Consider the following 23,393-nt stretch of genomic DNA (forward strand, 5'->3'; position numbering starts at 1 on the left):
ATATAGGAAATATATTACTGTTTTTTTCGGAGTATAAGTCGCTCTGGAGTATAAGTCGCACCTGCCGAAAATGCATAATAAAGAAGGAAAAAAACACATATAAGTCGCACTGGAGTATAAGTCGGATTTTTGGGGGAAATTTATTTGATAAAACCCAATCCCAAGAATAGACATTTGAAAGGCAATTTAAAATAAATAAAGAATAGTGAACAACAGGCTGAATAAGTGTATGTTATATGACGCATAAATAACCAACGGAGAAGGTGCCTGGTATGTTAACGTAACATATTATGGTAAGAGTCATTCAAATAACTATAACATATAGAACATGCTATACCTTTACATAATCTGTCACTCCAAATCGATAAATCCGATGAAATCTTATACGTCTAGTCTCTTACGTGAATGAGCTAAACAATATTATTTGATATTCTACGGTAATGTGTTAACAATTTCACACATACTGTAAGTCGCTCCTGAGTATAAGTCGCACCCCCGGCGAAACTATGAAAAAAACTGCGATTTATAGTCCGAAAAATACGGTACTGCAAGTGATGCATATGTTCTGTTGTTGTGTATACAATGTGAATGTATCATAACAGCTTACTGCGAGGTTTCTTCTCCCAGGAAGCAATCGGACTGTTCTGGACAAGGCGTGAAGGTAGGAACATATTTATTTCCCAGAAATGAAAAGGGTACAAAAAACAGAAAAAAACCTGAAGGCAAGCGTGCCTATCAGAAGCTAAGGCAAAAACTTAGGAGATGAAACTACAGACATGAAACAACTAACCAAACAATGGCATGGAGCAACTAGCGTAACTGTGGAATCAGACATGGAACGAGCAGCATGAATTAAGTATCGCATGAAAACAAGAAGGAACTACTAAGGACGCCAGCCTGAGCGTGGGGAGCAAAGTGACTAAATAGCTCTCTGATTAGTGGTTGACCGCAACTGAGCGTGGGACCACTAATCAGAGGCAGGTGAAAATAATAAGTAGCTATGGCAACCAAACCAAACTTAGGTGTCAGACAGGAACTAAAAGAGTCGAAAACTAACAGAACATAACAAAAACATGAACCGGACATCGGATCATGACAGAATGTCAATAAATCACCACAAAACGATGCTTGATTTGAATGCATGCCAATTATTACCAATCTTTAATTAACTAAATAAGCACCGGTTGTGTTTATGCAATTTACTATATAAACATGAACTGGCAGTGGCACCCTGTTCTCCAACACCCAAGGGTTCATTTAAGCTCCTTTATGGCAGTGTTTTTCAACCTTTTTTGAGCCGAGGCACATTTTTTGCGATGAAAAAATGCGGAGGCAGAAATTATTTAAAATTGAAACTCACTTAACAGTAAAATGTGGTTGTCGAAATTGTTGGCTATGACCTTAAAGCATTAGCAAGCATGCATCACTATAGCTCTTGTCTCAAAGTGGGTGTACTGTCACCACCTGTCACATCACATCATGACTTATTTTCACTTTTTTGCTGTTTTCCTGTGTGTAGTGTTTTACTTCTTGTCTTGCACTCTTATTTTGGTGGCTTTTTCTCTTTTTTTGTTGGTATTTCACTGTAGCAGTTTCATGTCTGCCTTTAAGCGATATTTCCCGCATCTACTTTGTTTTAGCAAGCAAGAATATTTCAGTAGATTTCATCCTTCTTTGTGGGGACATTGTTGATTGTCATGTCATGTTCGGTCGTACATTGTGGACGCCGTCTTTGCTCCACAGTAAGTCTTTGCAGTCGTCCAGCATTCTGTATTTGTTTACTTTTGTAACCCGTTCAGTTTTAGTTGGGTTCTGCATAGCCTTCCCTAAGCTTCAATGCCTTTTCTTAGGGGCACCCACCTTTTGTTTATTTTTGGTTTAAGCATTAGACACCTTTTTACCTGCAGCCTGCCTCCCGCTGTTTCCGACATCTACAAAGCAATTAGCTACCGGCTGCCACCTACTGATATGGAAGAGCTCTAGACAGCACCGACACTCAACAACAACACATCATTTGCAGACTATAATTACTGGTTTGCAAAAAATATTTTTAACCCAAATACAGTTGTGATCAAAATTATTCAACCCCCACACAATTTTGGTGTTTTAGCAAGTAGGACATTTATTCCGTATATTGTTTATAGTCATATCAAATAAAGATGCATTAAATAGACAAATGCAACCTGAATTACAACATTATATTTTGTAACATACCAAGCAGTGTCATTTCTCATAATATCTCATTGACAAAATTATTCAACCCCTTGAAGATCATAACTCTTAAGAACAGAATTGGAATAAGGTATTTTCAATCAGGTGTTGAAAACACCTGTAGATGTGATTAGAACCATAACGAGCAACAATTAAACTGATTGAAAAAGACTGAGACGCTCAGCTTCTTGTAGCTTGTCAATGGTGTATTTGCAACTTGGTGAAGTCCAGGGAGTGGTCAAAGAAGTCAAGAGAGGAAGTAATTTCTCTTCATAAGAAAGGATATGGATATAAGAAAATAGCAAAGACATTACACATTCCAAGAGACACAGTTGGGAGCATAATTCGCAAGTTTAAAGCTAAAGGCACAGTGGAAACACTACCTGGGCGTGGAAGAAAGAGGATGCTGTGTGCAACTGTTGTCCGGTATTTGAAGCGTACAGTGGTGAAAAACCCCAGGGTAACAGCTGAGGAACTACAACAGGACATTGCATAGGGGGGAACGCAGGTTTCGTCCCAGACAATAAGGCGCGCACTACGAGATGAAGGCCTCCATGACAGAACTCCCAGGCGCACCCCACTTCCGACTACCAGGCACAAGGAAAATAGACTCCAGTATGCCAAAAATCTTCTGGACAAACCCCAAAGGTTTTGGGAAACTGTTCTATGGAGTGATGAGACAAAACTGGAACTCTTTGGGCCTATGAATCAACGTTATGTCTGCAGGAGATTAAATGAAGCTTACAAAGAGAAGAACACCTCGCCTACTGTTAAGCATGGTGGGGGGTCAATTATGCTCTGGAGCTGTTTCTCTGCCTCAGGTACCGGGAATCTCCAGCGTGTTCAAGGCATTATGAATTCTATTTCCTACCAGGATATATTAGCTGCAAATGTCGTGAAGTCAGTGACGAAGCTGAGGCTTGGGAGACGTTGGACCTTCCAACAGGACAACGATCCCAAGCATACCTCCAAATCAACATCAGAGTGGTTGCATAAGAAGGGCTGGAAGACTCTGGAGTGGCCTCCACAGTCGCCAGACCTAAATCCTATAGAAAACCTGTGGTGGGACTTGAAGAAGGCAGTTGCAGCACGCAAGCCCAAGAATATGAATGAACTGGAGGCCTTTGCCCAAGAGGAATGGGCTAAAATACCTGTAGATGGTTGCAAGAAGCTTGTGTCCGGTTGTGCATCACGTTTGAAGGATGTAATTACTGCCAAAGGGTGTTCTACTAAGTACTAAAGATGCATGTAACTAGGGGGTTGAATCATTTTGTCAATGAGATATAAAGAAAAATGTCCTTTTTTGGTATTTTGTAAAATACAGTGTTACAATTTAAGTTGCATTTGTCTATTTGACACATCTTTATTTGATATGACTATAAACAAAATACGGAATAAATGTCCAACTTGCTAAAACACCAAAATTGTGTGGGGGTTGAATAATTTTGATCACAACTGTAGGTGAAATTAGGCAATCTCCCACGGAACACCAGACTGTATCTCACGGCAGACTAGTGGTTGAAAAACAATGCTTTATGGTATCAATGGCCCAAACCCGGCCAAGCACTGACACATTCGACGTAGCTTCATATGTATTGCAAGCCATTTGAAATTATATTTCTGATTCTTCTTCTTCAATCCACCTGTGGCGCTAATCCAGCGATGGGCACCTGGGAGAACATGATCTGGAAATGATTGACCTCGGAAATGCTTTTCTAATCGACCAACCGCTTTTACCTTCATTAGCATTTCCCAGCATTGTTTCATTTACAACTCAGCAAGACACCCACCGAGCGTCGACACCCCTCCTTCTGCCAAGACATATGTGCCTGTGAATCACAGCCATGTCTGGGTGGATACGGACCACAAATATCACAAATGAGAAAGCAACACCAGGTTGAACTTTGTGTGCGTGCACATATGTTAATGCACAGGCTTTTGCAAATTTGCTGTCTAAAAAGAAAGCAGCGGGCGAAAAATAAAAAATCACTGCATGTGCTTGCACACAAACACATATAACGTTGCATTGTACGTGCTCGTGTCAGAGGGGAGGCGGTTTGTTTCTATACTGACTGTATTCGCAGAAAAGCAAGACAGCATCAATAATGTAGCATCTTGGCCCTGGGAGTCCACAAAGTCCAATTAGTTTCAAAGCCAAAGGAACAAAGGCTTCGCTATTTGTCAAACAGGACATGCTGTAGTTTACTCTGTTCTGACTCAGACCTGATACGCAGAAAACACACAGTAAAGTGATGTTAGCAAGGCTTAGCACACAAAAACACCAAAGGTGCCTAAAAGACATCTTCAAAAGGAACGTCATGAGACTTCTCAGATTCTTTGACATTTGACTGCTACAGACAGGCCCACCTTAAATGTGCACTCTGCCTGTAAACTCACCCTTTACCTGCCTTCCACGCTGCCTCAGTCAAGAATCTGACATTTAACTAACGTCACCCCAACTGAGATTTTAAGAGTGAATAGCTTGGGGTGCTTTCAGACGCCTATAGCTAAGTTTTCTGCTTCAAATCACTCGATGAACGTGTCGCTCCATTATCCTCCGTCACCTTGAGAAGAGGACGAGCTGCTATCAGGCGACATGCAAACATACATGCTACATCAAAAGCATGTTTTTGAAGTCAACAGGCTGCAAATGCACTTTCACCAGAATCACACCTGATTCATTCATTTGCCAGTTGGATTTTTTTCTCTCTGGCACTCAATGAGGGTGGACGCTCTCCTTTCCTCTCCCTTATCTCTCCTGCTTGCTTCTTTGTTTTGTTTTGTCTTAACTTTCTTGTTGCCTCTTTTTGCACTGCTCTCCAAATCTAAATATTGGAACTATTTAACTGGCCTCAACAAAATTGACAAGATTTTGGGTTTAGAGGAACCTGCTGTTGTGACGAAGCGGTTGTTGCTGGACACGACGGACTCTTGGGAGAAGAAGGATGCCCGCATGCTTGGCGGCCCTTTTTTGTCGAGGACGTGAAGATATCCACCTATTCGGAATTATGACAATAGGACATCTGCTGATCGGAGTAAGCGTTGCTCTGGTTTGTCGACAAATTGGAAGTTGCTGGCAATCTTCAAAGTACCCCAAAGCTGCCAGAAATTATTGGAGGATGCGGGAAGAACTGTTGATTACATCGGACTGTCTACCCCGCAGTTTTGAGGACCAGTCATAGACAATTTAGAGTGAAAAGCAAATTTTATTTCCACCCGCATTAAAATCATTGTAACTTGGATTGTTTCCCTGGCTTCGAGACTCTCCTGAAGGACAGCGCAGCGAAGACACAACAAACTCCCTTCTTGTCTCTCATGGACACACACCAATACATCAAGGCCGCAGAACAGAGACACACTACGGGCTTACACACACACACACACACATCCACAAAAATATACGCCAAACATACACACCCCATCACCCCCCAACCCAACGCCCTCGACGGAAATCCCATAGGGGTGATGAAAGGATGGTCACCATAAGGGACAAGTGGTAGAAATGGATGGATGGATGGCCTTATTCATTTCTATGCAAGAGGTTGTCATTAATAACTGGTTGGAGGAATTGTCCAACTAATCAAATGCAATTATACTACCACAACTATTTTACAGTATTTCAAGCCCGTGGTCAGGAAACAAGAAGTCAAACATGGACTCAGCTCGATTGCTTTTAGGTAATGTGACAATTTTCCATAGCAACAAAAAATAATGCTCAAAATGCAATAAGGCTCCACTTTTCAAAATGGGCTAGCTTGATGTTAATAGTTAATAGTATCATAAACATGATACTGATTAGCATTAAAGTTCAAGTTAAAACACCACTGATTGTCACACACACACTAGGTGTGGTGAAATTCATCTCTGCATTTGACTCACCACCCTTGATCACCCCCCTGGGAGGTGAGGGAAGCAGTGAACAGCAGCAGTGGCCGCGCCCAGGAATCATTTTGGTGATTTAACCCCCAATTCCAACCCTTAATGCTGAGTGCCAAGTAGGTCCTTTTGTCCCATTTTTATAATCTTTGGTATTGTTACGTGCAGGGTGTTTGTTCCCCCGGGATGCAAACGGACCACTTCGGACAGGACGTACAGGTAGGAACATGATTTATTTGTAGAACTCAAACAAGTACCACAAACTGAAAACAAGCCAGAGGAAAAATGTGCCGATCGCACTCGAAGCCCACGCTAACACTTAGCATAGGCAAAAAGACAAGGAATACTCACGTAACTGTAGCATAAGCAAACAAAAAAGCCAAGCCGACTGACCGGCAAAGACAGGCTTTAAATAATACCTCTGATTAATGCTCGGGGAACAGGTGAGTGTTCCGAACACCAATCAGAGGCAGGACAAAAAAATAGGTAGCCAAGGTAACAAAACAAACTCAAGGGTGCACAACAACAGGAACTAAGGAAGTCCAAAACTGACAGAAAATAAAAAATTATCCGGGCCATGGATAATGACAGGTATGACTCGGCTGGGCTTTGAACTCACGACCTACCGATCTCAGGGCAGACACTCTAAACTCTATTTTGCAAAGTGAAAGCCATTTATCAACAACATCCAGAAACGCCGCCGGCTTCTCTGAGCCCGAGATCATCTAAGATGGACTGATGCAAAGTGGAAAAGTGTTCTGTGGTCTGACGAGTCCACATTTCAAATTGTTTTTGGAAATATTCGATATTGTGTCATCCGAACCAAAGGGGAAGCGAACCATCCAGACTGTTATCGACGCAAAGTTCAAAAGCCAGCCTCTGTGATGGTATGGGGGTGCATTAGTGCCCAAGGCATGGGTAACTTACACATCTGTGAAGGCACCATTAATGTTGAAAGGTACATACAGGTTTTGGAACAACATATGCTCCCATCTAAGCGCCGTTTTTTTCATGAACGCCCCTGCTTATTTCATCAAGACAATGCCAAGCCACATTCAGCACGTGTTACAACAGCGTGGCTTCGTAAAAAAAGAGTACGGGTACTTTCCTGGCCCACCTGCAGTCCAGACCTGTCTCTCATCGAAAATGTGTGGCGCAATATGAAGCATAAAATACCAAAGCGGAGACCCCGGAATTTTGAACGACTGAAGCTCTACACAAAACAAGAATGGGAAAAGAATTTCACTTTCAAAGCTTCAACAATAAGTTTTCTCAGTTCCCAAACGTTTATTGAGTGTTGTTAAAAGAAAAGGTGATGTAACATAGTGGTGAACATGCCCTTTCCCAACTACTTTGGCACATGTTGCAGCCATTAAATTCTAAGTTAATTATTATTTGCAAAAAAAATTAAAGTTTATGAGTTTGAACATCAAATATCTTGTCTCTAGTGCATTCAACTGAATATGGGTTGAAAAGGATTTGCAAATCATTGTATTCCGTTTATATTTACACCTAACACGATTTCCCAACACATATGGAAACGGGGTTTGTAAGTGCATGTGAAATTGGACTATTTTAACAAGGTTATTCTTGTCAATGTGTGACGCTGGTTTGACACCATGTAGGACAGCTTTGTTGTGCTCCTCCACTTACAGGCTTATAACGCAGGGCGTCCCGGTAGGACCCAAACAGAGCGGCCTGCGCTCTCAGGAAGGCCCTCGCCACGCCGCTCCCCGTCGCCGTCGACTGCTTCTTGAGCTTGCTCTTCAGCGAGGACACCTGGTGGAAAACGTAACGAGAGAGGTGCGGTGAGAAGACGACGGTAAAAGTTAAATTATCACCTCTGAGATTGGTGGGGTGTGTGGGGAAACGGGGTGGGGGGCAGCTAGCCCTTTCCGAGTGTGAAATATCACATTTGCAGGTCATCACAAAAAAAAGACAGAAAAGAGAAAGAAAGCTCCTGCTTTTCCACCAGGCGTACGTGTTGCGCCGCTGGGAGCACCTGCTGCTTTGCTAATTGAGCACCGGATGGGTAGCGGAAAGAAGGGGAATAGAAACTTGCATCCTCGCCTTCGCCACACTCCTCATCTTTTTTTCTTTGACTTCTCTCTCCCTTTCTTACTCCCGTATGGGTTTTTTCCACTCCCCCTCCCTGGCTCTTCTAGCCTCCTCTAGAAAGGGGACTCTTGACATAAAATGTCTTTAATTATTGGCTGCGGCTCCAAAAAGACTCCAGGCGAGAGAAGACGAGCAGCAGGCCTGAGCTTGTTTTAGGTTGACAAAAGATTCACCCTGGCCATCGTCTCCGGGGGGTCCGGGGAGGAAGTTGTCAAGAGTCTCTCCTTACCTGCTCAACAGCAGTCTGACTGCGCCGTGGCTGAGCGAGGGTGAGGGGAAGGAAGATGAGGCGGAGAGGGACCGCTGCTCTGTGCCTGTTTAGCAGACATTTTATTGGGATGCACACTTGATCAAGTTTCTAATTTTGTTCACATGATAAAGAAGGAAAAAAACATATATATGTCGCACTGGAGTATAAGTCGCATTTTTGGGGGAAATTTATTTGATAAAATCCAACACCAAGAATAGACATTTGAAAGACAATTTAAAATAAATAAAGAATAGTGAACAACAGGCTGAATAAGTGTACGTTATATGACACATAAATAACCAACAGAGAAGGTGCCTGTTATGTTAACATAACATATTATGGTAAGAGTCATTCAAATAACTATAACATATAGAACATACTATACGTTTACCAAACAATCTGTCACTCCTAATCGATAAATCCGATGAAATCTTCTTCCTTGATGTGGCTTCTAAACAACTCTGCCAACTCCAAAGGTATGCGCCGCTTCCTCTTGTCGTTTTCTGCTGCATATTTCACTACGTCCAGCTTGTAATCTGAAGTACATGATTTCCCTTTCCGTGCCATTTTTGTTCAGCCCTTCTCAGTTTTTATAAGTTACCGCCAACGATGAAATAATAAATCAATCGTCCCCAGCATGCCCACAACACTCGGAACTTAGATCTGATAACAGGTAAACATCGTTTACTGGCTTGTACCGCTCGCAGTATCGTATGCAGAGGACCAAATATTTGGAATCAGCTTAATGAGAGCCTCAAGATGCTGTATCCGTTCTCCAACTTCAAAAAGAAACTGAAAACTTACCTACTAACCACATATCTTTAATGCCTCATGTGGGGTAGACTACTGTTGGGTTTTGCATGGTTGAATGAATGTATGTATGTATGTGTATACTTGCTTTAGTACTATTATCTTGTGTTTATCAAATAGCGTTGTTGTTTTGTTTTTGTTTTTTGTTGTTGTGCTTGCTACCATGTTTAATCTTTCCATGTATATATTGTCCTTTGGACCCCCTGTTAAAAGCTTCTTCTAGCTTATTTGGGGGACCCTTTCAAGTACCAACATCTTTAAATGATGATATTCACCACTATTGTAATTGTTATATGGTATTGTGAATAAACATGTAAACTAGTAAAAAACTAGCAAACTAGTAAACTAGTAACTAGTAAATTTTAATAGCTATGGCAGTAGCATGTAGCAGTTAGCATTCCATGACCCACAATGCACTTTACCATGACCCTCCCCCACCGAATTCTTATTGGTTGACGTGTGTGAGACGATTGCTGACATTTTCTTCGTCTCTTCCGCGAATGAGATGAATAATATGATTTGATATTTTACGGTAATGTGTTAATAATTTCACACATACGTCACTCCAGAGTATATGTCACACCACTATGAAGAAAACTGTGATTTATAGTCCAAAAAATACGGTACATTTCATGGAAATTTGAATTATTTATTCTGAATACATTTCACCTAATAATAAACTCTGCTTCTTCCTACTCCTTTTCGAACATGTTGAAAAGAAAAACTGGAAATTGTGATGTATTATGTTGTATGTTTGCATGTTCGAAATAAACTCAAACACAACTCAACTCAACCTACTCAGTGTTAGAGTGTCCGCCCTGAGATCGGTAGGTTGGGAGTTCAAACCAGGGCAGAGTCATACCAAAGACTATAAAAAAATGGGACCCATTACCTCCTTGCTTGGCACTCAGCACCAAGGGTTGGAATTGGGGGTTAAATCACCATAAATGATTCCTGGGCTTGGCACCGCTGCTGCCCACTGCTCCCCTCACTTCCCAGGGGGTGATCAAGGGAATGGGTCAAATGCAGAGGACAAATTTCACCACACCTAGCGTGTGTGTGTAACAATCATCGGTACTTTAACTTTTAACTTTAACTTGTGCCATTTGCTTGTGTCAACTCTCAAAATAAAGTTTAAATGAGTATGTTTTCTCAACTCTACACCTAAACTACTGTACTGAAAATGTGTAAAGTTCAAGTTAAAGTACCAATAATAGTCGCACACACACTAGGTGTGGTGAAATTATCCTCTGCATTTGACCCATCCCCATGTTCACCCTACTGGGAGGTGAGGGGAGCAGTGAGCAGCAGTGGTGGCCGCGCTCGGGAATCATTTTGGTGATTTAATCCCCAATTCCAACCCTTGATGCTGAGTGCTAAGCGGGCAGGCAATGGGTCCCGTTTTTATAGTCTTTGGTATGACTCGGCCGGGGTTTGAACCAACGACGGACACTAACCACAAGGCCCCAGATCACACCTCACTCCAACCCACTTCTCCAAAGTGGGCTGGCTCAGAGTGGAGGACAGAGTAAAACAACTTGCACTGAGCCTAGTCTATAAAATCTGCTTCACCTCCATGATACCGAAGTACATGTCAAACTACTTCCTTAACGTAAATGACCGCCATAACCACAACACCAGGGGGAGCTCTACAAACACCGTTAAACCCAGATTCCGATCAAACAAAGGTCTTAACTCATTCTCTTTCTATGCCACATCAATGTGGAATGCACTCCCAACAGGTGTAAAAGTAAGTGCATCTCTATATTACTTCAAAACCGCTCTAAAACAACACCTCCAGGCAACTTTAACCCTTTTCTAATACCCTCCTCCATTCACATCCCATCTCCCCGGATTGTAAATAACCTAATGTAAATAATCAAATGTATATACTTGTTCTTATGCTATCTGAACTCACCATGTTCTATGCTCGCTGTACATATCCTACAAAGTCAGACCTACAGTGTTTCAATGTCCATTTCTCTGTTGATGCAATTGTTGATGACTGAATTATTAGAAAAGGTAACTTAATTGAATGTAAAAAAATTTATGTTGGGCATATAAGCTTTTTTGCTTCTGCCTGTTTCAGTCATGTTATTCATTTTTGAATCGTGATCTATGTTTGAATATGTTTTTGTTAGACTGAAAATAAACTGAAACTGAAAAAAATATCAACCAAAGCTCCTCATCCCAACCCCCGGATTGTAAATAATGTAAATAATTCAATGATGATAACCTGTGTGATGACTGTATTATGCTAATTGTATATACTGTATTTGTACCATGAATTGATTAACGTGCACCCCGACTGATTTGGGTGTTACCTATTGGTGCACGGTCAATTGTACGGAATACGTACTAAACTGTGCAATCTACTAATAAAAGTTTCAATCAATCAATCAAGGCCACTGAGCAGGTCATGTTGGCCCATCTCAGTCGTCTGTGTGTCATTTTGGAATAGGTTCTCAAGCTGAAGATGACTTGTTGGAGTAACAGGACTGAGCGTAACAGGTGTGAGTTTTTAGCATAAAACTCTAGGTTTGTGGGCCATATCATTTTACGTGGTTTAATAATATTAAGACACTGAATATTTCTTGCTAAATGTAGTTTTGTTTTTTTTTGTCCTGTCCAGCTTCAATCATTTTATTTGATGTAGATGCCCATATCAGCTGTACAAATTTACTTTACAAAAGAGTAGTGTGGGATACTTGTCTTGTTGCCTTATTTGTATTTGACTTTATCAAATGGATTTATCATTATTTGGTGCTGCCGGGCCAGAGCAGGAGGGACAAAGAGACAACAACAGCAAACAAAACACTAACAAACAACAACAGAACAACATCTGAAAATAGGGAATGTACAAATATGATGGTAAAAGTGATAGCAAATAAGCAGTTATTGAAATATCTAATACAGAAATGACAATGAACATTATTATACTACAAATGGAGCAATACAAATATCAATAGAAATAACACTATTGATAATGAATAATAATAATAATTTTATATATATACAAATATCCTGATGATTGAGGGAACCCCTCAAGAAACAATTCTGTAGAGATGAAGTAGTCTTGTGATTTTTCCCACACATACATATTGCTCGCTACCACGGTATCGAGCACTATTCTCTGGATAATCCAAATATATAAATATATATATATATATATATATATATATATATATATATATATTTATATTAGAGATGCGCGGTTCCAAATGGTTCAACGCCTTCGGGTGGGGGGACGGGTCCTGACTGTTGTTTGTGCTTACGCACCAAACAGCAGTTCAGAATACCCACCCTTTTTGGGAACACTCGAGGGAGTACTGGAAAGTGCTCCTCCGGGTGATTCCCTTGTCCTACTGGGAGACTTCAACGCTCATGTTGGCAACGACAGTGAAACCTGGAGAGGCGTGATTGGGAAGAATGGTCGCCCGGATCTAAACCCGAGTGGTGTTTTGTTATTGGACTTTTGTGCTCGTCACAGTTTGTCGATAACAAACACCATGTTCAAACATAAGGGTGTCCATATGTGCACTTGGCACCAGGACATCCTAGGCCGCAGTTCCATGATCGACCTTGTAGTTGTGTCATCGGATTTGCGGCCTTATGTTTTGGACACTCGGGTGAAGAGAGGGGCGGAGCTTTCTACCGATCACCACCTGGTGGTGAGTTGGCTGCGATGGTGGGGGGAGGATGCCGGACAGACCTGGCAGGCCCAAGCGCATTGTGAGGGTCTGCTGGGAACGTCTGGCAGAGTCTCCTGTCAGAGAGAGTTTCAATTCACACCTCCGGGAGAACTTTGAACATGTCACGAGGGAGGTGCGGGACATTGAGTCCGAGTGGACCATGTTCCGAGCCTCTATTGTCGAGGCGGCTGATTGGAGCTGTGGCCGCAAGGTTGTTGGTGCCTGTCGTGGCGGTAATCCCAGAACCCGTTGGTGGACACCAGCAGTGAGGGATGCCGTCAAGCTGAAGAAGGAGTCCTATCGGGTTCTTTTGGCTCATAGGACTCCGGAGGCAGTGGACGGGTACCGACGGGCCAAGCGATGTGCAGCTTTAGCGGTCGCGGAGGCAAAAACTCGGACATGGGAAGAGTTCGGGGAAGCCATGGAAAACGACTTCCGGACGGCTTCGAAGCGATTCTGGACCACCATGCGGCGCCTCAGGAAGGGGAAGCAGTGCACTATCAACACCGTGTATGGTGCGGATGGTGTTCTGCTGACTTCGACTGCGGATGTTGTGGATCGGTGGAGGGAATACTTCGAAGACCTCCTCAATCCCACCAACACGTCTTTCTTTGAGGAAGCGGTGCCTGGGGAATCTGTAGTGGACTCTCCTATTTCTGGGGCTGAGGTCGCTGAGGTAGTTAAAAAGCTCCTCGGCGGCAAGGCCCCGGGGGTGGATGAGATCCGCCCGGAGTTCCTTAAGGCTCTGGATGCTGTGGGGCTGTCTTGGTTGACAAGACTCTGCAGCATCGCGTGGACATCGGGGGCGGTACCTCTGGATTGGCAGACCGGGGTGGTGGTCCCTCTCTTTAAGAAGGGGGACCGGAGGGTGTGTTCCAACTATCGTGGGATCACACTCCTCAGCCTTCCCGGTAAGGTTTATTCAGGTGTACTGGAGAGGAGGCTTCGCCGGATAGTCGAACCTCGGATTCAGGAGGAACAGTGTGGTTTTCGTCCTGGTCGTGGAACTGTGGACCAGCTCTATACTCTCGGCAGGGTTCTTGAGGGTGCATGGGAGTTTGCCCAACCAGTCTACATGTGCTTTGTGGACTTGGAGAAGGCATTCGACCGTGTCCCTCGGGAAGTCCTGTGGGGAGTGCTCAGAGAGTATGGGGTATCGGACTGTCTTATTGTGGCGGTCCGCTCCCTGTATGATCAGTGTCAGAGCTTGGTCCGCATTGCTGGCAGTAAGTCGGACACGTTTCCAGTGAAGGTTGGACTCCGCCAAGGCTGTCCTTTGTCACTGATTCTGTTCATAACTTTTATGGACAGAATTTCTAGGCGCAGCCAAGGCGTTGAGGGGTTCCGGTTTGGTGGCCACGGGATTAGGTCTCTGCTTTTTGCAGATGATGTAGTCCTGATGGCTTCATCTGGCCGGGATCTTCAGCTCTCACTGGATCGGTTCGCAGCCGAGTGTGAAGCGACCGGAATGAGAATCAGCACCTCCAAGTCCGAGTCCATGGTTCTCGCCCGGAAAAGGGTGGAGTGCCATCTCCGGGTTGGGGAGGAGACCCTGCCCCAAGTGGAGGAGTTCAAGTACCTAGGAGTCTTGTTCACGAGTGGGGGAAGAGTGGATCGTGAGATCGACAGGCGGATCGGTGCGGCGTCTTCAGTAATGCGGACGTTGTATCGATCCGTTGTGGTGAAGAAGGAGCTGAGCCGGAAGGCAAAGCTCTCAATTTACCGGTCGATCTACGTTCCCATCCTCACCTATGGTCATGAGCTTTGGGTCATGACCGAAAGGATAAGATCACGGGTACAAGCAGCCGAAATGAGTTTCCTCCGCCGGGTGGCGGGGCTCTCCCTTAGAGATAGGGTGAGAAGCTCTGCCATCCGGGAGGAGCTCAACGTAAAGCCGCTGCTCCTCCACATCGAGAGGAGCCAGATGAGGTGGTTCGGGCATCTGGTCAGGATGCCACCCGAACGCCTCCCTAGGGATGTGTTTAGGGCACGTCCAGCTGGTAGGAGGCCACGGGGAAGACCCAGGACATGTTGGAAAGACTATGTCTCCCGGCTGGCCTGGGAACGCCTCGGGATCCCCCGGGAAGAGCTAGACGAAGTGGCTGGAGATAGGGAAGTCTGGGCTTCCCTGCTTAGGCTGCTGCCCCCGCGACCCGACCTCGGATAAGCGGAAGATGATGGATGGATGGATGGATGGAGATGCGCGGTTTGCGGAGTCCGCGGATGAGAACGCGGGTCGGGTGGGTGACATGACGAAAAAATAGATTTTAAATAGATTCGGGTGGGTGGCGGTTGAACCATTTGGAAATATTTGATACACATGGTTCAGGGATCGGTAACCTTTACCGTTCAAAGAGCTGTTTTGGGCCCGTGTCACAAAGCGAAGAGGACAATAGGAGACGTAAACATTCTCAAGAATGTCTGCCGGCAGTCACCCAGTTAATAAGTATTAGGGCGTGCTTTGAAGCCTTTGCCTTTGACGCCTTCTACAACATGTACAATCTACTCACCAGTCCAGTTGTGTGTGGCTTCTGCAGACACACGTACACGACTGCAAGGCATACTGGGTGACACAGAGTACACTAATGGTTGTGATATAAACAATTGTAACACTCTTACTAATATGCGCCACGCTGTGAAGCCACACCAAACAAGAATGACAAACACATTTCGGGAGAACATCCTCACAGTAACACAACATAAACCCAACACAAAAATACCCAGAATCCTTTGCATCCATGACCCCACCTGACTATATCATACACCCTGCTAGCAGCAAACCCCGCCAACCCCCACACCCCTGTGTTTCGGTTTGTTGGGCGGGGTTGAATGGCTCTATGAATGGTAAAGGATACCGATCCCTGAACCATGTATATCAAATATTTCCGAATGGTACAACCGCCACCCGCCCGAATCTAATTAAAATCTATTTTTTTGTCATGTCACCCGCCCGACCCGCGGTATATATATATATATATATATATATATATATATATATATATATATATATATATATATATATTTTAACCCAATACGGCCCTGGGTCAAAAAGTTTGGGGACCCCTGATGTAGGGTTTCACCACATAACATTTTTTTTATTTAATCTGGACATCAAATTGTATGCTTTTTAATGCCTTTTCAGGCAATGATTTTTGCAAAATCTATTGAATGACTTTTAATGACCGGTAAAAACCCTGTTTTACAGTGTGTGTGTAATACTGCTAGAGTCAGAAGTGTTTAGGATGGTCATATTTTCAGGAAAGAGAAGCGAGCGGGTATAAAAGCAGGAGGTTCTTTGGTATCATTTGACAATTCTAATAAGAGACAAGCAAACATATCATGGTGTGAAACGGCGGCGATACGGCAAGATTGCGGTCTGGGTGTCTCTGCAATTAGCCAATCGGGAAAAACTTGAGGGAGGAGAAGCAAAAATGTTCAGAGAGCACAGGCGGAAAGTAACAGAGCAAGAAAGAAGACAACAGAGAGAGTGTCAGTCTTAAACTGGGACAAAGACAAAACGAGCAGCGTCGATTCGTCTCTCCTGGGTTTTTTTTTTCTCCTCACTCTCCACAACGTCCCCGCGCTGCCATCGCAAATGCTCCAAGGCATCAAACAGAAAGTTTATCACGATTAAATTAACAAGTGTCATCTCCATATTCGCTCATTGTGCTAAATGCTTTTATGTTTGTGTAAAGCTCTTTCAAAAATTAATATTTCATGTTTATGTGCATTCTTCCTTGCAAATCATTAAAATGTCTTTTTTTTTTTTCCCTCCGTATTTGGTGGTGGTGTTTGGGGGGGGGGGGGGGGGGGGAATCAAAGGGAACACAATGTCAGTCTAAGTGGGGGAGGCATACCCCAAAGACTGTCAGACAAGACGGGATAGCCGAGTTTACTCTGCACAGAGTTGTGTGCAGCCGCTTTGAACGGCTGAGAGCACCGCGCCGGCAAACACTTTTTAATGAGGTGGGGGACACAATCAGTTGTGTTTTCCTTCACAATGTTAGGGGTGAAAAAGTTTGATTCAAAAGTTTAAGCGTGATTAAAAATTCCTATATGATCAATTCAACAGCGCGGCATAAAGCACGGAATATTGGCTATTGTCAGGAGAGACGAGAGCACCGTCAGGTACGTTCCTCTTTGCATTGCGTGTACAAAAAAAAAAAAATGCGCGTTTGGTAATTGGGAGTTTGACTGTGGCGCCTACGCCGCAATCATCAGGTACGTCTCGGCAGTAATGGTTCTGTCAAACTAATTAACTTCTCCGGTTTGAGTGAAACTAACGAGACGCGTACAGACATCAGAGGAAGGCCAGGCTCTACAGGTGATAACCCTATTTGGCAGTGACATTTTTTAGTGTAAAGTCACAGTGGCGGTGATGAGATCAAAGCCAGAGAGTCCCCCATTGGGTCCAATTAGAACTATTGCATTGTATGGGGAAGAGGTGGCGGCGGCGGCGGGGGCGGAGGGGGGGAGGGGCGGCTTTGGGGAGCGAAAAGAAAACTGTTGAGTTATGATATTCATAATCTATGCAGAGAGGCCTTTCCAGTCCAGGTCTTCTCCCCATAGCTGTGATCTTTTCAATTTACATCAAGGGAGGATGGTCGCGGATGAAAGCGGGGCATCCGAGGCGCACGGCCCACAGAGGGCAGACATGGGGCCTCATTAAGGCCCGGCCCCAGCCGGCCCCCAAACAGGGGTTTGAAGTGCGTCACATAAAGAGCACGGGGTCAAAGGTCAGACGGAGAACAGATCTCCATTTAACTCTCCAGCTGGAGTTGGTAATTAGCAGGTGCGCTGATGATCCCCGCCTGACTGTAAGGGATGATAGCACAACATCAGACATCTGCGTGAGCGCGCGCTGTGATGCATTAATATGTAGACACAACAAGAGATACTACGTGCGCTTATTCCAGTGAGAGGCTGATTTTCAGGAAAATGTTTGAAACAAATCCTTGGAAAGCCCATCTGAAATATTGATCTTTCCATGTTGTAAATAAGCACGGCAGCGCTCCTGTTACATTCTGACTAGTGCTGTCCAACCATTCATATTTCACACTTGTGAATTTGGATCAGTCGTGATTAATCACAGGTTATTCCTTCTATGCATACCGTGTTTCGTTGAATTCCCGCCGGGGCGCTAATTAATTTAAAACCTCTTCTCACTCCTGCGCTTACCAAAGGCATGCGGTAAAAGTAAGCATGCGCTAATTATTTTAAAACCTCTTCTCACTCCGGCACTTACCAAAGGTATGCAGTAAAAATTTGAGTGTGATGTAAGCTTGGACCTTAAATCCTACTGAATAGCTCTTAATCTTCTTCCCTTTATGCGATTTCAAATTACAGGTATTGAAATCAGCCTCCTCCATTTTGAAAATGATGACAGGGGAAGTGTCACTCGTGACGTCACGAGTTTGACCAGGCGGTAATACTAAGCATGCACTAATTATTTTGGGAAGCGAGTTTGACCTGGCAGTAATTCAAGGCAGGCGCATACTATATGCCCTGCGGCAATTCAAGGAAATATGGTAATTTAAATTAATTTAAAAAAGACCATTTTACTGAATGTAATTTTGGGACATTTTTCAATTATTCAATTGAAGGCAAAAATAGTGATAGTTTTATTTAAAGGCCTACTGAAACCCACTACTACCGACCACGCAGTCTGATAATTTATATATCAATGATGAAATATTAACATTGCAACACATGCCAATTCGGCCGGTTTAGTTTTCTAAATTGCAATTTTAAATTTCCCGCGGAGTTTATTGTTGAAAACGTCACGGACTGTAAGGAAATATTAGCGCTGCACCACTCGCGGCTAAGAGTTGTCTGCTTTAACCGCATAATTACACAGTATTTTGGACATCTGTGTTGCTGAATATTTTGCAATTTCTTCAATTAATAATAGAGAAGTCAAAGTAGAAAGATGGAGTTGGGAAGCTTTAGCCTTTAGCCACACAAACACACGGTGATTCCTTGTTTAAAATTCCCGGAGGTGAAGCTTTACTATGGATCAGAGCGGTCAAGCGAACATGGATCCCGACCAAATGTCAACCAGCAGTTTTCGGTGAGAAAATTGTGGTAAAAAGTCGCCTCTTACCGGAGATCAGCTGAGCTCTCGCCGTCCATAAAGCTGCTGTCGACTTCCCTCAGACACTGGCCTCAAGACACCCGTGGACACACCCCTCAGACTATCAGGTACTATTAAACTCACTAAAACACTAGCAAAACAATAGAAAGATAAGGGATTTCCAAAATTATCATAGTAAATGTGTCTAAAAACATCTGAATCCGTCCCAATGCAATCGCTTTTTTTTTTAAACTTGATTTTATTTTTATTTTTCTAGTCCTTCGCTATCCATATCCTAAAACACGAATCTTTCATCCTCACTCAAATTAATGGGGAAATTGTTGTTTTCTCGGTCCGAATAGCTCTTACTGCTGGTGGCTCCCATTAAAAACAATGTGAATATGTGTGGAGCTCGTGACGTCACGCGCACATAATTCCGGTAAAGGCAGGGCTTTTCTATTGGCACCAAAAGTTGCGAACTTTATCGTGGATGTTCTCTACTAAATCCTTTCAGCAAAAATATGCCAATATCGCGAAATGATCAAGTATGACAAATAGAATGGACCTGCTATCCCCGTTTGAATAAGAAAATCTCATTTCAGTAGGCCTTGAATCGCATAATTACACAGTATTCTGGACATCTGTGTTGCTGAATCTTTTGCAGTTTGTTCAATTAATAATGGAGACGTAAAATAAGAAAGATGGAGGTGGGAAGCGGTGTATTGTAGCTGCCTTTAGCAACACAAACACAGCCGGTGTTTCCTCGAAGGCGAAGCTTTACTATGGAACACAGCGGTCAAGCGAACATAGTTCCCTACCACATGTCAACCAGCAGTTTTCGGTGAGAAAATGGTGGTAATAAGTCGGCTCTTACCGTAGATATGAGCGGAGCTTGCGTCGTTCCTCATGCAGCTGTCAAAGTGGCATATGCCTTGGCTTCCCTCAGAGACACTGGCGGTCACCACATCTGTGGCCACACCCCTCCAACTTTCAGGTACGACAGTATAATCTCACTACAACACTAGTAACACAATAAGCAGATAAGGGATTTTCCAGAATTATCCCAGTAAATGTGTCTGATAACATCTGAATCGCTCCCACTGCCCTGTCTTTTTTTATCTAGTCTTTTAGTGTAACTTTGTTGCTTGTTGCTTTCTCGGTCCGAATAGCTCCAGCTGCTGGTGGCCATCATTGTAAACAATGTGAGGCTGTGAGGAGCTCTACAACCTGTGACGTCACGCGCACATCGTTTGCTACTTCCGGTACAGGCAAGGCTTTTTTATTAGCGACCAAAAGTTGCAAACTTTATCGTTGATGTTCTCTACTAAATCATTTCAACAAAAATATGGCAATATCGCGAAATGATGAAGTATGACATAGAATGGACCTGCTATACCCGTTTAAAAAAGAAAATCTTATTTCAGTAGGCCTTTAAAGTCCTGTCTGGGTTTATTTCAACGTGAAGTTTGGCAGAAAGCACACCAGTCGGAGTCTCTTTTCTCATCTGAGGTAAACATCCACTGTTAATACATCATTCAAGTGATTACCGGTATTTTTCAGATTATAAATCGCTCCGGAGTATACGTCGCACCGGCTGAAAATGCATAGTAAAGAAGGAAAAAAACATATATACGTCGCACTGGAGTAAAAGTCGCATTTTTGGGGGAAATTTATTTGATAAAACCCAACACCAAGAATAGACATTTAAAAGGCAATTTAAAATAAATAAAGAATAGTGAACAACAGGCTGAATAAGTGTACGTTATATGACGCATAAATAACCAACTGAGAAGGTGCCTGGTATGTTAACGTGACATATTATGGTAAGAGTCATTCAAATAACTATAACATATAGAACATGCTATACGTTTACCAAACAATCTGTCACTCCTAATCGATAAATCCCATGAAATGTTCTTCCTTGATGTCGCTTCTTAACAACTCTGCCAACTCCAAAGGTATGTGCTGCTTTCTGTTGTTGTTTTCTGCTGCATATTTCACTACGTCCAGCTTGTAATCTGCAGTACATGATCTCCTTTTCGGTGCCATTTATGTTCGGCCCTTCTCAGTTTTTATAAGTTACTGCCAACGATGAAATGATCCATTTTAATAGATACGGCAGTAGCATATAGCAGTTAGCATTCCGTGACTCACAATGCACTTCTACCATGACCCTCCCCCGCCGAAGTCTTATTGGTTGACGTGTATGTGACGATTGCTGACATTCTCTTCGTCTCTTCTGCGAAATAGATAAATAATACAATTTTATATTTTACGGTAATGTGTTAATAATTTCACACAAAAGTCGCTCCGAAGAATAAGTTGCACCCCCGGCCAAACTATGAAAAAAAACTGCGACTTATAGTCCGAAAAATACGGTAATCATATGATTCAACTCATTATTCCTGGCAGCCCTAATAAAAAAGAGCGGTAGGTGAAATAGGGTGAAAAAAACAGCTAAAGCTTACGAAAGGTGTTAAAAGTAAAGCTTCCTGAACAGTTTTTTTTCCCCCTCGGCCTTCAGACACATGAACAATAACAAGATCTGACACCTCAGTTACAGCTCAATTTTATTACTTATTACCTATACTGTTATATGGGTTTTATGCTGCATGATTGTACCAAGAAAAAAATCTTACTTTATGAACCCCACCTCAAACGATGGCAATACAACTATTCTGAACTTATTATTTTTGACAGTCCGAGTCTGGATGCACACCAATATGTGTTCTGACTGATAGTCCGCAATTGCAGAATGTTTTAACTGGCTGAATATTACATGTTATTGATAAATAAGTTGAGAAGGTTAAAACATTTTCATGCAGAGATGTGAATGCCATTAACTTGCACTACTGTGCAGACGTTTGGGGCAATCATTACATGAGCACACTATATCCACTCATTACCATGCAGAAAAAAGCAATAAGGGTCCTTTATACGGCAGGACATAAGGGATAACATTAATACATTTTTCTAACTTTCAAAATAATCCACTGTTCAAGCAGTACATTGTGTGATTAATCAGTGTAATACATAATGTGATTAATCACATGATTTAACTCATTATTTCTGAAAGCCCTAAAAAAAAAAAAAAGAGCAGTATGTGAAATAGGGTGAAAAAGCCGGTTAAAGCTTCCTTAAGGTGTTAAAAGTAAAAGGGATGGCTTAACTTATTATTATTGAGAGTCCGAGTTTGGATGCAAAAAAATATGTGTTCTGAGTGATACTCCGCAACTGGAGAATGTTTAACTGGGTGAATATTACAAACCCCGTTTCCATATGAGTTGGGAAATTGTGTTAGATATGAATATAAACAGAATACAATGACTTGCAAATCCTTTTCAACTCATATTCAATTGAATATGCTACAAATACAATATATTTGATGTTCAACCTGATAAACATTTTTTTTTTGCAAATAATCATTAACTTTAGAATTTGATACCAGCAACATGTGACAAAGAAGTTGGGAAAGGTGGCAATACATACTGATAAAGTTGAGGAATGCTAATCAAACACTTATTTTGAACATCCCACAGGTGTGCAGACTAATTGGGAACAGGTGGGTGCCATGATTGGGTATAAAAACAGCTTCCCAAAAAATGCTCAGTCTTTCATAAGAAAGGATGGGGCGAGGTACACCCCTTTGTCCACAACTGCGTGAGCAAATAGTCAAACAGTTTAAGAACAACATTTCTCAAAGTGCAATTGCAAGAAATGTAGGGGGTTCAACCTCTACGGTCCATAATATCATCAAAAGGTTCAGAGAATCTGGAGAAATAACTCCACGTAAGCGACATGGTCAGAAACCAACATTGAATGACTGTGACCTTCGATCCCTCAGACGGCACTGTCAAAAACCGACATCAATCTCTAAAGGATATCACCACATGGGCTCAGGAACACTTCAGAAAACCACTGTCACTAAATACAGTTTGTCGCTACATCTGTAAGTGCACTGTTCAGGTATATGAGCAGTACATTGTGTGATTAATCAGCGTGAATACATAATGTGATTAATCAAATGATTTAACTCATTATTTCTGAAAGCCCTAAAAAGAAAAAAAAAACAGCAGTATGTGAAATAGGGTGAAAACGCCGGCTAAAGCTTCCTTAAGGTGTTAAAAGTAAAAGGGATGGCTTAACTTATTATTTTTGACGGTCCGAGTTTGGACAAAATATGTGTTCTGATTTATAGTCTACAATTGGAGAATGTTTAACAGGCTGAATATTACATGCTATCAATAAATAAGTAGAGAAGGTTAAAACATTGTTATGCAGAGATATGAATGCCATTAAATTGTACTACTGTGCAGAAGTTTGGGGAAAATAATTACATGAGCAATAAGGGTCATTTATAAGG

The 23,393-nt window shown here is 42.7% G+C and overlaps 1 protein-coding gene across 2 annotated transcripts in view; it reads right to left on the reverse strand.

Moving 5' to 3' along the window:
• Positions 1 to 23,393, reverse strand: part of dennd1b (DENN/MADD domain containing 1B) — a 421,036-nt gene that overhangs the window by 83,829 nt on the left and 313,814 nt on the right. For both annotated transcript variants that reach the window (XM_061883482.1, XM_061883480.1), the window contains one exon: positions 7,741 to 7,866. In XM_061883482.1, coding sequence (XP_061739466.1) covers positions 7,741 to 7,866 — 126 coding nt within the window. The remainder of the gene's footprint in view (positions 1 to 7,740; positions 7,867 to 23,393) is intronic.

This window comes from Nerophis ophidion, linkage group LG22 (genome assembly GCF_033978795.1).
Source record: "Nerophis ophidion isolate RoL-2023_Sa linkage group LG22, RoL_Noph_v1.0, whole genome shotgun sequence".
In the NCBI taxonomy this organism is placed as follows: Eukaryota; Metazoa; Chordata; class Actinopteri; order Syngnathiformes; family Syngnathidae; genus Nerophis; species Nerophis ophidion.